Source organism: Phacochoerus africanus, chromosome 9 (assembly GCF_016906955.1).
Source record: "Phacochoerus africanus isolate WHEZ1 chromosome 9, ROS_Pafr_v1, whole genome shotgun sequence".
Lineage (NCBI taxonomy): Eukaryota > Metazoa > Chordata > Mammalia > Artiodactyla > Suidae > Phacochoerus > Phacochoerus africanus.
The window spans coordinates 101950635-101966971 of NC_062552.1; the positions used below are offsets into that span (position 1 = coordinate 101950635).

General features: G+C 40.9%; 1 protein-coding gene across 8 annotated transcripts in view; it reads left to right on the plus strand.

Annotated features, from left to right (window-relative positions):
- The window catches only part of GPATCH2L (G-patch domain containing 2 like), a 52393-nt gene that overhangs the window by 20303 nt on the left and 15753 nt on the right, over positions 1–16337 (plus strand). For 2 of the 8 annotated variants that reach the window (XM_047794542.1, XM_047794544.1), the window contains exons 6-8: positions 2390–2457; positions 3716–3770; positions 5953–6038. In XM_047794542.1, coding sequence (XP_047650498.1) covers positions 2390–2457; positions 3716–3770; positions 5953–6038 — 209 coding nt within the window. Of the gene's footprint in view, positions 1–2389; positions 2458–3617; positions 3658–3715; positions 3771–5547; positions 6039–15911; positions 16117–16337 lie in introns of those variants that run through there. The other 6 variants (XM_047794547.1, XM_047794548.1, XR_007136879.1 and 3 more) reach the window with 5 other exon arrangements.

A 16337-nucleotide genomic window follows, 5' to 3' on the forward strand; every position in this document is an offset into this window, starting at 1 on the left:
GGGGTGGGACCTGTTAACAAATTTGAAGAGCCCTCCTTGGCCATGAGGGAGGAATATCTACCATTGACTCAGTTCTGCCTTTGCCAGGGACCATGCTAGGCATGCAGTTCATTTAATCCTCCCCAAAATCTTATAAAAAAGGTGATACTCCCTTTAACAGATGAGGAAAATGGGTTCAGAGATGTTAAGGAATGTCTGATGTTGCCCAGATAGAAGTGGCAGAGTAGAAAGAATTGAGCCACTGCTGTGTCAACGCTGGATCCTTAACTCATAGTGCTGCAAGGAAACTCCCTCTTTTATATTTAAAAATTTAAATTTAATTAATTTATTTTTTACTCTGGCATTGAGATTGAAAATAGGTTAAGATTGAGGCTCATACCCAGTCAGAGAAGATTGTGGTGGACAAGAATAAGGACGGGAGAGGCATTTTGGAGCATTAGTGTATCTGTTCACTCAGTAAGCCTCCTTAGTGGCTACGAGGGGCAGGCTCTGTGTCCAGCCAGATCTGTAGTAGTCAGAGCCACACTCTGGCTGCCCTCAGGGAGCTACTGTTTTGTAGATTAATCAGGAAACTTTTCTGTAAAAGACATGAGGCTCTTTATTTTTCAGATGAATTCATATTATTTTTATCTTTAAATTCAATTTCAAATCTCTAATTAGGAAGACATTTGATTATTGGAAGAATGATACCTCTTCTTTTGGATTACTCACTTTATAGGCAATAAAATGCTGCACTTGCTCTTCTGGGGGCTTATTCTTAACAGGACAGCTAGCAGGGTAGGAGTATGTGTGGTGGAGGGAGGCAGGAGGCTGGGAGTGGGAAACAGTGACAGTTTGATTTTTTTCTCTTTATTGGTTCAGCTTGACAGATGATGTTCTTTCTACCACCTACCTAACTTTGTTTCAGCTCCTATAAAATAAGAGCCTTCTACTTCCATGGAAGTAAATCATTTCATCCTGAAGTCTCCCTGTAGCTTGCCTGGAAGGAAAGTAGGGCCTATTGGATGTTTCTTTAATGATTTCAAATGAATAGGATAATATTTACTTGTTTAATTCATCTTCATCACCTTAAAGGGATATTTGTCATTTCTACCAGAGGTCACTGTTCTGCCTCCCTCTTCCTCTCCCTCCCCCATCTCTCTTCTCTTTTTCTAAATTATAATCATAAATAATGAGTTTCATTCACAGCTCCCTGCCAGCGAGCTGCTAATTACGCAAAGTACTGCTTGTAATTTACACAGTAATAAACTGTAAATTTAAACATTACGGCACTTTAAGTTAACAATTTTTCTGCTGTAACAAATAGCTCATTTTTCACCCATCTTTTCCCTTGGCCCGACTACCATGGTCATGTCTGAGCCAGAGGCCTAGGTGTACGGGATGAAGAGTATGAAGAATACAGTGTGTGAAACCATTTCATTTACAAAGTCTGACCTCAACTTAATTTTTCGATAGCTAGTTCTGCTAAAATGTGTATCCTAATATTTAGGCTAATCCATACACATAGATGAATACAGATAACAACATTTTCCCAGAAACAAATGTCTTTGAGTAACAGGCTTGCCGTTTTTGACATTTATGCCAGTGACTTATGCTCTCATCTTAACACGCAGATGTGCGTAACGCTTGCTCATGTACTGTTGGTATGCTTCCCTAGGTTCTGTGATAGGTAGGCATTGTAAATGTACTCAAGTTAAATGAAGGGTGAGTGCCTTATGCCATTTTCTAGTTTTTTGGAGATGATTAGTTTCTGAACTATTTGTGGTCTTGTGGGCATAACTTCCTATTACAGTCTTGAGAACTGCAGATTTAAGAACCAATCTATACAAACACCTATTTTTACTTTAAGAGATGATGTTTAACAGACAAAATAAAGGGTGACGATTTTTGTAAGTAACAAAAGTTCTTTGATATGTATACATTTAGTCAGTAGATACTTCAGTGTTACCAGTGAGTACTCAGTAGATGTCCCATTATGAAGGCTCTTGAAGCTGTAACCGTATGACCAGGGAGCTTGGTGTGCTGGCCTGTTAAAAATTAAAAATTGGCTGCTGTTGAATTTTTTTTCAAGTGTTTCTATTTTGATATACGTTAAATACTCCAGGAAGTATTACTCACTATATTAAAATATTATATATAGTAAAAAAATGTTTATAGTGACTTTTTTTTGAACACTAGAAAAAAATAAATCTAGAATAACATGCAGTAGTTTTACAGCAGGGTTCTACAAAAAGATACATAGTTTGCTGTTGGGTTTTAGGATTGAGATTTGACATGTGCCTTTGGGGTTGTTGGTATAATTATGGGAAAGTGTGAGCTTGACAACAGGTCATACTTACATATTTGTTTCTGTGGTTAGATGACACTCTTGTCTTCCTTGCCTCTTCAGGAGACCAGCATAAGTAATTTGGGTACTGAGAGGATAAGCCACCTCATTAGTGATCCTCGGCAGAAAGAGTAAGTGCTTATGTATTTACCGGCTATCAGAGCTTGTCCTTGGAGGAGGCAGCAGAGGGAAGTTTTATTTTGGAACCTGGAAATTTTCTTTTAGAGCTGAAAGAGGACCTCTTAAAGATTGATACTTTAAGACACTTAACATGGCTAACACCCTGAACTCATGAGAGATGTTTTTTCTTTCCAGGCTAGTTTTTATTTCTTTGCTTTTTATGTCTATAGGTGATACATTATAAAAGTAGCTTCCAATAAGGATGTTATTTCTTAAACTAATTTTTCTATCTTAAAAAATTTTTTTTGTTCAAAATGGGTGATTGCCTCTATATTCTCCTATATGCCTTTCCCATTTTTAGACCTCTAGACAGAGAAATACCATTTCGTTCTAACTTCTGTGCTAAGTGCAATTGGAAAGCGTATGTGTAGTGATAGGAAAATCATGCCACCCTTTCTTGTGACAGCCTTGTCCCCTAACATAATTGGCTTTTTTTTGATGTCTCCTGTACATGTCATGGTCAGTGTCCAATTATGATCCTACACCCATCCAGCCTGGTTGAAGTTTATTTTTTTTTTAAGCTTTTTTGTTATTGTTGCTTTTTAGGGCCACACCTGAGAGGCATATGGAAGTTCCCAGGCTAGGGGTCTCATCGGAGCTACAGCTGCTGGCCCCACCACAGCCACAGCAATGTGGGAATCTGAGCCGCGTCTGCGACCTTTATGAAAGCTCGTGGCAACGCCAGATCCTTAACCCACTGAGGGAGGCCAGAGATCGAACCCGCATCCTCATGGATCCTAGTCAGGTTTGTTAACCGCTGAGCCAGAAGGGAACTCCTGAAGTTTTAAATTATAAAATAGGCAAGACGTGAATGTTGTTTATGCCCTTGTTGAATTGGGAAGCCTGTCTTCACTGCACAGCTAGCTGAGAGTGCATTGGTGATAGACCATAATCTTGAGTTTATTTTTAGTGTCCAGTCTGCTGCATTCCATTCTTTTTCCTTTGAAGAGTTATTCTCTGGAGGGAAAAAGTTCATACACATTTAACATCACCTTTTCTCCTCTCCATTTTTCTCTCATTCATTGTCTTCACTTTTTATCTTTTCCTCTCTATAATTTTCCTACCATGTCTTTTATTGTTTTCTTTCCCTTTATTCTCTCCCTCTCTTTAGTTTCTGGTTACCATCAACTGGGAAAAGAGAGCGAAATCAGGTAAGATTGCTTTTCTGTTTGTCATCTTTATTTTATCATTTGATTTCCTTTTCTTTAGAAAGAATAAAGCGTTGACTTCTGATTTTCCTCACATTTCTGCTTGTGCACATGAGGTAAGGTTCCCTTTCCTTAAATTATTCTGATTTTCTTGGAGGACTGTTTTCCAAGAATATCTTATGTACATGGATAAGAACTGTAGCTAATTCCCCTTTTTAGGTTCAATGGCGACTTTCAGTTTATTACTTGTAACACATTCCATAGGAATCCAGTTTTTATTCTCATTTTGAATTTTGCAGTCAGAAATCAAAAGGAACCTTATCTGCTTATGGTTTAGTTCAGCATCAGCATAGAGTGCTAAGTACAATGTTGAATCCTAAACGTGAAATAGAAGGTAGAGCTGCTTTGGGTGAAGGGCAGTTGAGGCCTTAAAGCCTCTTACTCTTCTCCCTAGCTACCCCTGAGGGGGCCTTGGCATTTCTAATATCAAGGCCTTTATGGGGTCATAATTTTAAAATTGCTAACAGTGGTTCTCAATATGTTCCTTTAATGTTTGAAACTTTTGATTTTTGTTGGGTGAGGGCTTGCTTTATCTTTTTTTTTTTTGTCTTTTTGTCTTTTTAGGGCCTCTTCTGCGGCATATGGAGGTTCCCAGGCTAGGGGTCGAATTGGAGCTGTAGCTGCCAGTCTACTCCAGGGCCACAGCAGTGTGGGTGGGATCCAAGTCTCATCTGTGACCTACACCACAGCTGAGCCATGACAGGAACTCCTGTATCTTTTTTAGATTCCACATATGTGACATCATATGACATTTGTCTTTCTCTGACTTAGATAGCATGTAGATACATGGTTTTTAATTTAAGTCACAATAGTTTATAGTAGGCAAATGTAATCATTATATCAAACTTGTCATTTCATGGAAATATAGTAAGGACAAGGCTGAGTAAAAATAATTGATATGAAGAAAAATAGTAAGTAGTAGAGCAGGTGGTGGGCAGATAAGGAAAAAGTCATTAAAGTGGGACGTGAAAGACTGAAGTTTAGGGAATGCTAAGCTATAGTATTGTGTTTGCACCAGAGGATCTAAAGACAGAGAGACCTGTGTTGATTATCTAGTCCAGATCTGTTATTTACAAATGAGATTGAAACTATTCATTCACAGTTATACAGCTAGCAGCATTGGGACTGGACCTTCTTCTTCTTCTTTTTTTCTTTTTTTCTTTTTTTTTTTTGTCTCTTTGTCCATATGCCTCCGCGGCATATGGAGGTTCCCGGGCTAGGGGTCGAATTGGAGCTGTAGCCACCAGCCTACACCAGAGCCACAGCAACGTGGGATCTGAGCCACGTCTGAAACCTACACCAGAGCTCATGGCAACGCCGGATCGTTAACCCACTGAGCAAGGGCAGGGACCGAACCCGCAACCTCATGGTTCCTAGTCGGATTCGTTAACCACTGCGCCAGGACGGGAACTCCGGGACTGGAACTTCTATGACAGAACAATTGCTTAGTTTGTATACTTTTTAAGTTCTTTTGAAATTAGAGTTCTTCCAGTATTGATATATATTTAGTTCTGAAATTTGGAGGGAGGATTATTTATTGTGGAAAAAAATCCAAAGAAAGCTAGTGAACATAAAGTGAGGTACTTTTATGTATAGTATCCCAGTTGATCCTTACAACCCCCTTTTTAGGTGAATGGATGTTTTATAGATGAGAAATTGAAATTACTTTATAAACTGAAGGCAATATTTTCTTTAGTCTTCACAGTCACCCCATAAAATAGGTAAGATGGCTAGTGATACATCCATTTTACAGATAGATTTTGTAGTTTTTAATATATGGCACCTCAGTGGTAGACTGGAACTAAACGCTGGGTATTCTAATTCTTAATCTAGTTCTGTTTCCACTACACTGCTGCTGGTATGTGCTAACCAGTTATTCACTGGAAACATCTGCCAGGATAAGGAAATGAAAAGGTAATTTCATGCTAGTATCCTTGGGAACAGGGCTGATAATCAATAGGCATAAGTTCCCTTTTTGTCATTTAGAAAGTACTACCTCCTGCCACTTAAGTAGTTATTGTGTATCAGAAGTTTTTGAAAAGCTGTTGTTTACCAAGGAATAACCTGTTTTTGAGGTGTGCTAGATTAGCCATGCTACATTCATGGGGCCACTATTGAATGGGCTTAACTTTACCAAGGTGAACAAAGGGGGAAAAGTAATGGAGTAGCAGGTAGCAGCCCTTTAGGATCAGTCTTGTTTCATAAACCTTACTAAAATAATCTCATTTGTTCCTGCAGTTTAATCCTCTTTCTCCCCTTTACTCCCTGGATGTTCTCGCTGATGCTTCTCACCGGAGATGTTCACCAGCACACTGCTCTGCCAGGTAATTTCTTCTAGGGTCTGTTTTTTTCCAGATGATACTGTTTTTTTTTTTGGTCTTTTTGTCTTTTTGTTGTTGTTGTTGCTATTTCTTGGGCCGCTCCCGCGGCATATGGAGGTTCCCAGGCTAGGGGTCGAATCGGAGCTGTAGCCACCGGCCTACACCAGAGCCACAGCAACGCGGGATCCGAGCCGCGTCTGCAACCTACACCACAGCTCACGGCAACGCCGGATCGTTAACCCACTGAGCAAGGGCAGGGACCGAACCCCAACCTCATGGTTCCTAGTTGGATTCGTTAACCACTGCGCCACGACGGGAACTCCTGTTTTTCTTTTTTTAACACTTCAAATTAAAGTATGTTTGTGTATACTATCTAATTCAATCTATACAACAACGTTTTGAAGTCAGTAGTTGTTTTACTGATGTAGAAACTGAGGCAGAGTATTGAAGTATCTTTTCTGTGATCACATGGCTAGTATGTGATTGATTGATGGACTGACTGATTTTAGGGCTTCACTGCAGGCATATGGAAGTTCCCAGGCTAGGCGTCAAATTGGAGCTGCAGCTGCTGGTCTACACCGCAGCCACAGCAATGCAGGATCTGAAGCGTGTCTGTGACCTACACCACAGCTCACAGCCATGCCTGATACTTATTAACCCACTGAGTGAGGCCAGGAATCAAACCTGTGTCCTCAAGGATACTAGTTGGTTTTGTTACCACTGAGCCGCAGTGGGAACTTCCTAGTATGTGATTTAAATCTCAACTTTGACCTGAGCTCTGGCTCCTGTTCTGTCTTTCTTCTGCTAAATGTCCCATCTTCAAAAAAACATTATTAATGGCTGTTGCCATGACCTGCAAAACCCTGCATGATCGGACTCCTGGGCTTCATGTCTAACCTCCTTTCATAGACTTCCTCCTCACTGGGGAGGAGATCCAGCTGTGCCAGGAAGCTCCCATTTGTTCTTCAAAAATCACAGTCCTCTCCTGCCGCTGGACCTTCACACGTGTTCCCTTTGCTTTGACCCACCATCTTGGAGCTCTTCTTCCATGATTTTCTTTTCAGCTCTGGCCCCTCCTCGGGGGGCCTTCAAGACCATCCTGTCTAAAGGGGCCATCTGTACCGCTCACCACTCATTATCTGTTTCTTTACTTTAGAGCTTTAATCACAGTCTGTAATGACTGTTTATTGGTTTCTTTTCCTACCTTCCCCCATCTCTCACTAAAATATAAGCTTAGAAGTGCCGGGACCTTATCTTGTTCCCTGATGTGTCCCCAGCATCTAACACAGTTTCTGGCACTTACTGGGCATTCAGCATACCTTCGTCAGAATGAATCCTGCACTTCTGTAGTAGAATGAAACCAGTGCCTCTGAATATAAATTCTCTATGTTGGGTGACTCACAGAGCAAATATGGTTTCACTGGAAGCCTGCCCCAGCGAGTTACTGTGCACATAGGCCAAACCATAGAACTTCTATTATTTCTAGAAGCACAAAGAATTTCTTTCCAAGGTTCTGTTTTTGTTTTGTTTTGTTTCTTTTGTTTTGTTTTTTGGTTTTTTTTTTTTTTTTTGCTTTTTAGGGTTGCACCTGAGTTATATGGAAGTTCCTAGGATAGGGGTCGAGTCGGAGCTGCAGCTGCCGGACTTCACCACGGCCACAGCAATGCCAGATCCAAGCTGCATCTGTGACCTACACTGGAGCTCATGGCAATGCCGGATCCTTAACCCACTAAGGGAGGTCAGGGATTAAACGTGCATCCTCATGGATGCTAGTAGGGTTCGTAACCTGCTGCGCCACAACGGGAATTCCATGATGATTTTTTTTTTCTTCTTAACATGTTCTTAAGTGGATATGTTCATAGATTTGTGGTGTAGAGTGTACAAAATATTCTTTCATGGATACAGGTAGAAATTCCACTATAGGCTATGATAATAAACTCTGCACTATAACCTGCTGCCCAGCCTTCTACTGGAAAAGTAGTGCTTCAGTAGGAAAGGTCTTTTGCAAAGAGAGACTACCACATGTGGTGTTAACTAAGAACTTGGGAAATTGTGGAATATTAAACACCGTCCTTTTCTTTAGTCACATGCATCATTCATTCTTTCATCATTTGCTGATTCCCTTTTATGTGCCTGGCGCTTTGTTTGGCACTACCCTTAAGGAGGCGTTTATATCCTCCTGGCAGAGTCAGGTGTGGAAATGGACAGCTACAATTTGGAGTGATGTGTGCCTAAAGGTGTGCACCAGAGTGACATGGAGCACAGAGGAGCGGTGCCTAACTCAGGCTCAGGTAGCTTTTCTTAGAGATGGTAGTGCCCAAGCTGTCTTGGAACCAGACACAAGATTTCAGTCCATAGGAGAACAGTCCTCCAGCTTTTTGTCTTAATACCAAATTAAACAAGGGCCATGTACGCTCTTTGGGAAAACTGTATGAGTAGCACCATGTCATGTTAGATGCTGAAAGTGGATCATTTGCCCTCCTTCCTTTACTTCTGCTACATAGAGCTGTGCTGTGCTGAGATTGGTATTCATGCTTTTATCATATTTTCTGCTACCTGTAAGGCCTCACCTTGGCTTGGAGTGGGTGTGAACTTATTGTTTGTGTATCCCATTATCCACATCATTATCTTTGTTCTCTATTTGCAGTGCTTGTGGCTGGGCTTGGAAACATAAGCAAGCCTAGGCTGTGTTTCTGGTGTGCTCAGCTCTAGGGAAATACTGCTTATTGCATCAGACTGTTGCTGAAAGCAAGACAAGAGTATATGGACAATTAGAGCTCATTGGCCTTTTATTTATTTATTTTTTTGTCTTTTTGCCATTTCTTGGGCTGCTCCCTCGGCATATGGAGGTTCCCAGGCTAGGGGTCTAATTGGAGCTGTAGCAGCCAGCCTACACCACAGCCGCAACAACTCGGGATCCCTGCCGCATCTGCAACCTACACCACAGCTCACGGCTCGTTAACCCACTGAGCAAGGGCAGGGACCGAACCCGCAACCTCATGGTTCCTAGTCGGATTCGTTAACCACTGCGCCACGATTGGAACTCCTCATTGGCCTTTTAGACATCACTCTCAGGGCAGTGGATACAAAGTGGATTGCAAACAGGAAGTTTCTTTGGGGTAGTGGGAAAATTTGTTTAAACTTGCATTTATTTATTCTTTTTTTTTTTTTTTTTTGGCTGTGCCCGTGGCATGCATAAATTCCCAAGGCAGGGATTGAACTCATACCACAGCAGCAACCTGAACAGCTGGAGGACAATGCTGGATCCTTAACTCGCCATACCACAAGGGAATTCCTTGTTATACATGTATTAGTCTAGCAGCACATGTTTTGTTTTATATGTATTACATATATAAAGAGTGTTTGCTCAGTTTTCTTACTGATGAAGGTGCATAATCAATAAAGATAGATAATCACTGATGTGTGGGAAATGGTCAGCACAAATGACCTCTCTGCAGGTTTTAGAAAATGTAGATGATAGAACACTTAACACTCGGGGATCCCCCTTTTTCCTTTGAAATGGTGGGGCTTCCTGCCCAGCAAGGGGTCCGTGGAGAAGGAGCAGTCTAGCTTCACTGTGGCTCACTGATGAGATTGATTCGGAAGTGGATGGTGGGCTTTGTAGAGAGTAGACCATTTAACAAAACCTGGCACCTAGGAAGAAATGTTGAAGAGTGGTGGTGAGGGAAGAGGCAGGTGAATGACTATATTAAAAACTGTTTCGAATGGAAATTGTATCTTGTTCCATTTTATTTGTAGTACGAAATGATTTCTTTTCAAAGCATCTGGGCAGCATTGGGAATTTCACACCCATCATTAGAACGATTTGTGTGTGTGTGTGGTGACTATGTTATCATTAGTGGTATAATTTTATTTTGCGAAGAGAGAAGTGTTTCCTGTTTTATCACAGCTTTCCCCGAGGAGGGCTGGTGTATTAATTTGCTGTATTGCCTCCTGGCTGTTCCCAGGCTGTTTTTCCTCTTCATCATGGAATTTTTAATGGCTCTACTGCCTCTTGGGAAGCATGTGAGGAAGAGTTCCTCAGGGAGTGCTTCCCTTTTTTCACATGCCTATAATTACTCTCCTGTAAGAGCACAAAGAGTTTGATAATCATGCCTGAACTGTGAAGGTTTCCTTCTGTCGGTTACTGAGCTGAGGCTGCTTCCTGTCTGGATGTGGCCAGTTCCACTCCCACACCCTCAGCTGCATGAGAGTGAGGGCTCCTCAGCCACCTCCGCACTGCTGGAGCTGTATTTGGCTCTGGTTCTCTGTGTGAGGCCTGGGGGCCGCTGGGGGGCGATGAGTGACCTCAAGGTACTCTCTTGCTTAGCATTTCTTTGCTATAAACAAAGAAATAATGGCACTGTAATTTTAAGAGACCATTCGATGTGTCATTTTAATACAGCCCAGATGGCATGTGCGTGAGAGTGAGTCTTTGTGGTCTTTCGATTTGTGGGCTAAGAGGATTTCAGAAATACCACTCTAGAAATACTTAAGTTTGGTGGTTTTTAACCCTGGCCATACTTTTGAATCACCTGAGAAGCCTTAAAAAATATATCCGTGCTGGACCCCCACTTCCCAGGATTCTGATTTAACTGGCCTGGGATGAGGCTCAGGCATTAGCAGTATTTTGAAGCTCCCAGGTGTTTCCAATATATAGCCAGGGTTGGGAACTGTTGCCCTGAACGCATATGGTTTATGACTAGGGCTTCGTAATTTGCTTAACAGGAAATCCCACTTCATAATTGGCACGAGCTCTGTGTTTTGGTGTTGTGAGCACAGTTCTGTATGGGAGGTGGAACCCTGGGCTGCTCTTCCCTTTGGAGAACTGCTGCTGCAGGTGAAGAAGAGAGTGTTAGGGGCTAGCACAGTGCCTGGCACATAGTGATTAACAGATGGGCAGAGTTGGTGGGTGGACAGTTGGATAGTGGGCGGGGTGCACAAATGAAATTTGAAGACCAGCTGTTTTAGTTGTTTTGGTTGTTAGTAGTGGGACATTGCTATTAAAGTAGTAGGGTTGGTACTGGTGTTACGAATTGCAGCTGCTCAGACAGCAGATGGTGTGATTGGTGTTCTGGTAGAGGCAGTGGTATTGCTGTCAAGGACACAGGTGTGGAATGGTAATAAGGAGCTAGTGCTGTAGGCAGCTTTTCCCAAAATGAGAGATTTATTGATTGTGAAGGGTAGCTTTTTTTTTTTAACTGTTATTGTCTGAGAAAACCATAACTGGAACTTATTAATTGCCACATCTCTTTGTATGATGCACAAGTCACCAGTTGTAGTTTTTGAGTGTCTTGAGGCAGTTTTGAGTTTTCTCTAACTTTCCTGACCTTTCTTCGATTTGGGGTGGTGACTTGGTAGTGTATCACCATTTCCATTTATTCCTCCTTTAAGTTCTTCATCTCATATTAGTGTGAGGCAGACTCAGGTAAGAATCTTATCATTACCTTGGTGAAAGACTCAACCTCCCTGTACCTCAGTTTCCTCACCTTGAAAATGGGGATATCAATATTTTTTAGACTAATAGGTATCAAACTGAAATGGTGTATTTGAATATTTAGTATGGTGGTAGCTAAAATTATTTTTGTTTATAGTCACTACCCTACCCTGATCTAGGATATTAGAATAACTGCAGTTTTACAAACCTTGAATTGGCTTCTAGAGTCATTTACTAATGAGATGTAGTACAGATTCTTGAGGTTCTTAAATGACCTCAAGTGGACTCTAAGAGAAGGCATTTGAACAGTGCTTGGGTGAAAAAGAGAGACCTTTCCTGCCCATTAGAGGGTTGAAATACAATGGGCTGCACTCATTGTAATTCATTTTATCTGTTCACGAACGTTATGATCTGCATATCAGAGTTGTGTGCCCAGCTGGCTGTGCCACTTGACAAGGAGTTTCAAAGAGCAAAAAAGAAGACTCAATTCATGCTATTAATTTTGACCTTTGGAGCCATAGTAAACAGCCTCAGGTTTTACCTCAGGGCTTGGGGGAAAGAACCTTTTATTAGTCCTATATCTGATGGGGATGCTGTGATGCACAGCAGCTCTCACTCACCTCTTTAGTGTCTTAGGAAATATTTCTGCTATAGTATTGTCCATAAGGCTGACAATCCTGCTGGAACTTGCCATTAAATAGTACATACAGTTCTGGAATCTTTTGTCCTCTGTTGGATAGTCTTAAATCAGCTCTCAACCAGCTGGCATCTTACTCCCTGAGCAGAATGATGAAAGCATTTTCTCTCTCTCTCTGTTTCGCTGTTGTAATATCCTCATCCTTCCAATGGATGTGAAACTGTTTTGCTCCTGTGGGTGGCATGAAACAGCTTCATGATATGCCACCCTTAGCCCAGCCAAGGGAAGTGGATTATGGAAAGTTTTCAGGTGCTAGTGAGCACTTTGTCACAGACCACTGAGGGTTAGGTTTGAGTGAAAACACTGGCGGAATTGTGAGGATTCCTTCCTATTAGGTAAACCTCCTTAATGTCCCCTAATTGTGAAATTGTTTTCTTTCCCTGGCTGCTTCTAATGTCACAGGCCTGGGTCCTCTTACATGTGCAAGTCTGTGAAAATATTCCCCCTACTGGGTGTTTAATAAATGTCAGTTAACCCTGAAGGGAAGACTGCATGTGAGGAAGGGGGTTTCTGCTTCCTTAGATTGAGTCCCCTTTCCTCATTTTGCACTCGTACTTTGCTTGCTCCTTGATGGCAGCTCAGTGTCGTGTGTCTCTTAGTTCTGTATGCGTCGGTCTTCCTCACGGCGTTGTGAGCTCCTGGCGAATGGGCCCTTGGCTCAGTCATCTAGTATGTAACCCCTCTACATCCAGCATAGCGTAGGCCTCCATAAATTTTTGTTAAAAAATAATTGGGGTGAGTAGATTGGTAATTAAGGAGAATAATTGGAATGTATGATATATAAGACCTTTGGTCCTTAGAAATATCATTAATTTTTTCCCGATGTTACTTATTTGTGTAGGTTGAAGAAAAAGCACAGCAAGTAAATAGCTTTTCATAATAAATTTTATTTTTATTTCATACAGAAAAATAAACTTTTCAATGAGTCTTTAAAATGAGTGATTTTTGAAGGTGAACTCTTCCTTCAATTAGCCTGCCATTGGCAAATAAAGAGTGTTCTCTTTCCTTTAGCGTGACGCTAAACATTTTTGTTCTAAATCTAAAGCAGTCACTTGAGTTATTTATTTTTGCCAACATTGGTTCTATTAAACATGCATGTATTTCTCAAAGTAATTTTTTCCCCCTAAAAGTACATTCCTGCCCCAGGGACATAGTGATCTGCCCAGTTTCCCAAATAACATTGCAGTTTAAACAACTCACCTGATCTTTTCAGTTACCTACAGTAAAAAATAAAATAGATGTGTTTATGTGTGGATATGCAGAATATGCTTTCAATTCATGGTTAATTTTCTGTATTCACCTTTACATTTATGATGTGAATTTAGTGATTTTTCCTAAAGAATTTTTAAAGGGTGTATTTATTACTTAAACGATTCCTTCCACCCCACCTCCCTCAGTACTTTTTGGCAAAAGCTGCTGAACACGATGCTCTTAGGGGAAGTACTGACCTGGCACTCATACTGTGAAAGAGGTTGTGCCCAAAGAATACTGAGTGAGGCCCAGATCAGATGAAATAGAACCAGTGTAGTCTATCTTTCCTCAGGTTAATTGCTTACATACTGGGGAACAATGTTTTTATCTAAGTTTTTATTCATTTATTCATTCTGTTATTCTTTAAATATTTATTTAGATCTTCTTTATGGTCTAGCTTGGCTTTGGGAATTTGGTTGATTTTTTTTTTTTTTTTTTAGCTCAGTAATTTTCACAGTAGGTAGAAGCTTATCAGAATTACCTGAGGAAGAATTTCAAAATAAACATATTAGAGATTCTTCTCCCATCCCAGCATGGTGGGAGATGTGTATTTTGTAAAAGTTCCTTATGTGATTCTGATAACCACTTGCCACTCCAATTGAGAAGGAAGTTTTAACTTAGTAGAGATTTTAATTAATGTATACTCAGCCTTTATTGTCCCTTGCATAATTGAAAGGTCCCTTCCCTCCTCACACAGTACGTGCATGGTTCACCACACAAGGACAGTTGTGTACTGCTCTTGAAAAAGAGTTTTAAAAAATCTAGTTAAATCTTCTACCCTTTCACCTGTAAGGATGGGAATCTGTGTGTTGGTGAGAAGGGGAGGTTCAGACTCTTCCTCTGTCTGTGTGTTGTCTCTTTTCAGTTTCTGTCTTGTGAGAGTAGACAGTGCCACTGTCAGAGTAAAACATCACAAATTAAAGAAATAACACATTAAACAGAAAGGGAGCCAAGTGGTTAAATACTCGTAAATGAAAATGGGGGTGGGGGTAGTTCAGTCTATTTTTCCTTCCCTTCCTTAATTCTTTATGTCTACAGATAATTGATTTGGAATTATTTGGGGGTAAACACAAAATTGGAACTGCCTTTTGAATAGGAAGCTGAGTTGCAGCAGTTGCCTGCCTCTGCGCTCAGATTCCCAAAGGATACAGGGGCCCTTCCAGCCCCACAGATTGTTCTTCACTCTTGGCCAGGCCTCTCCCAGAGCTCTGAACGCGCCGCTCAGCACAGCAGATCCCGTCTCCTGCTCCTGCTCCACGCCCTGGGCTTTTCCCAGGCTCCTTCTGAGTTCTCTTCCTTCTGTGTCCTCTAAGGTTTTTCTCAAGCTGTAAACTCTGCCATTCCTTGGGCTCACTTGACGATTTGATTCTTCCTCCCTCCCCACGTTTTTGCTAGGAAGGGATATAGAGAAAAATAGCCCTTTTGTACCTAGCCCTAAGGTGTGAAGTTATTCTGCTTCTTATGAAGTAGCTCTCCAACCTGGAAATGGTCTTAAGTGTTTTTAAGAGCGAAGGAGTACCAAGTTGAATTTTAGGAATGAGCATGACTTTTTTTTTTTTTTATCCCTACCTCAGCTTCTCTTTTAGGGAGATTCTGTAACTAGGAAAGCAGTGCAGCTAGAATGGGACTAGGCTACAAGCCCATGAAGGACAAGACTCTCTGTTTTGTGCACCACCATAACCCAGTGCTTGGTAATAACTCAGCGAACAATGAAAGAAGCAAAACCCCCTGCTGATAGAAGGGAAATAGTCCACATAGAAAAATATTCTTTTATAACACTAAAAAAAAGATTATTAATAAATTGCATTACCTGGTTTCAGAAAGCTTATAGTTCCTTCCTAAGTTATAACCAGAGGAATTAAAATTTAAAGGATTTAGAATGTTCAAAGTGACAGGAGTGGGAATGAGGTGGTAGAATATCATTTACTGCAGAGAAGTGACAATCAGGGGTCATTTAATGTAGGGGACAGTTAACCCTGAATCCCTTTATATCACTGAGCAAGGGACGCGTGGGGATCCAAGAAACATGGCCCAGAGGCAGGGTGGTGTAGGGACCACCTGAGCCTTCACATCCACAGCAGCTTCCTGAGGACAGTGAAGGGTATAGTGCAGTGAATAATTATGTTCAGAATAGTAGGTAAGTAATATTCTTTTCATTTTACTAAAACATTTAAAGCCACCAGATTTCCATTTAAAGTGGTTAAAAATGTAAGCATTTTGGTACATAAAAGCTTTCATTTTTTTACTCCAAAACGGGTCAAACCTTGAAAATATGAAAGAAATGTCTAGGTCCATAAAGGAGTGATAATATGTGCCCTCAACCATCTTACTGACATATATCAAATATGCAGAGCTGTGAAATGATGGATGGTGTATAAGTAAAAGGCAGTATTTATTTCGTTTAACTCATGTGATACTTTGAGAATTACTATCTTAAAATCCTTCTGAGTGCTTTTCTTATGCTTTTTATTTTGCTTCTGTCAAAACTCAGCATTTTACAGTAACCTTGAAGAAGCAATTAAAGTTTTTATTGAAAGATAGCATCCAGAGAAGTGTACAAAGAAATAAACACCTGACGAATTTTCAAGCCACATCCAAGTAACCAGCATCTAAACAGAACTTTACCAGAAAGAATCCAGAGTTCCTTATGCCTTTTCTAGTCACTGTCTCTCTTCTCCCACTACCCACAGCTCAAGGTAACCACTGTATTGATACCTAATTACCATAGTTTAGTTTGCAGAATGGTGTTAACATTGGATCAAACATTTTGGAGGGTCCTTTAGTGAGCCTAAGGTAGAGAAGAAAGCATGGCTATAAACTGTTGCCCTTTGCTCTACGTGTTTCTCTTTTGAAAGTCTTCGGGAGAAGCATGATTGAACTAGAGCAAAGAGCTTGGATAGTTTATATTCAAGTACCT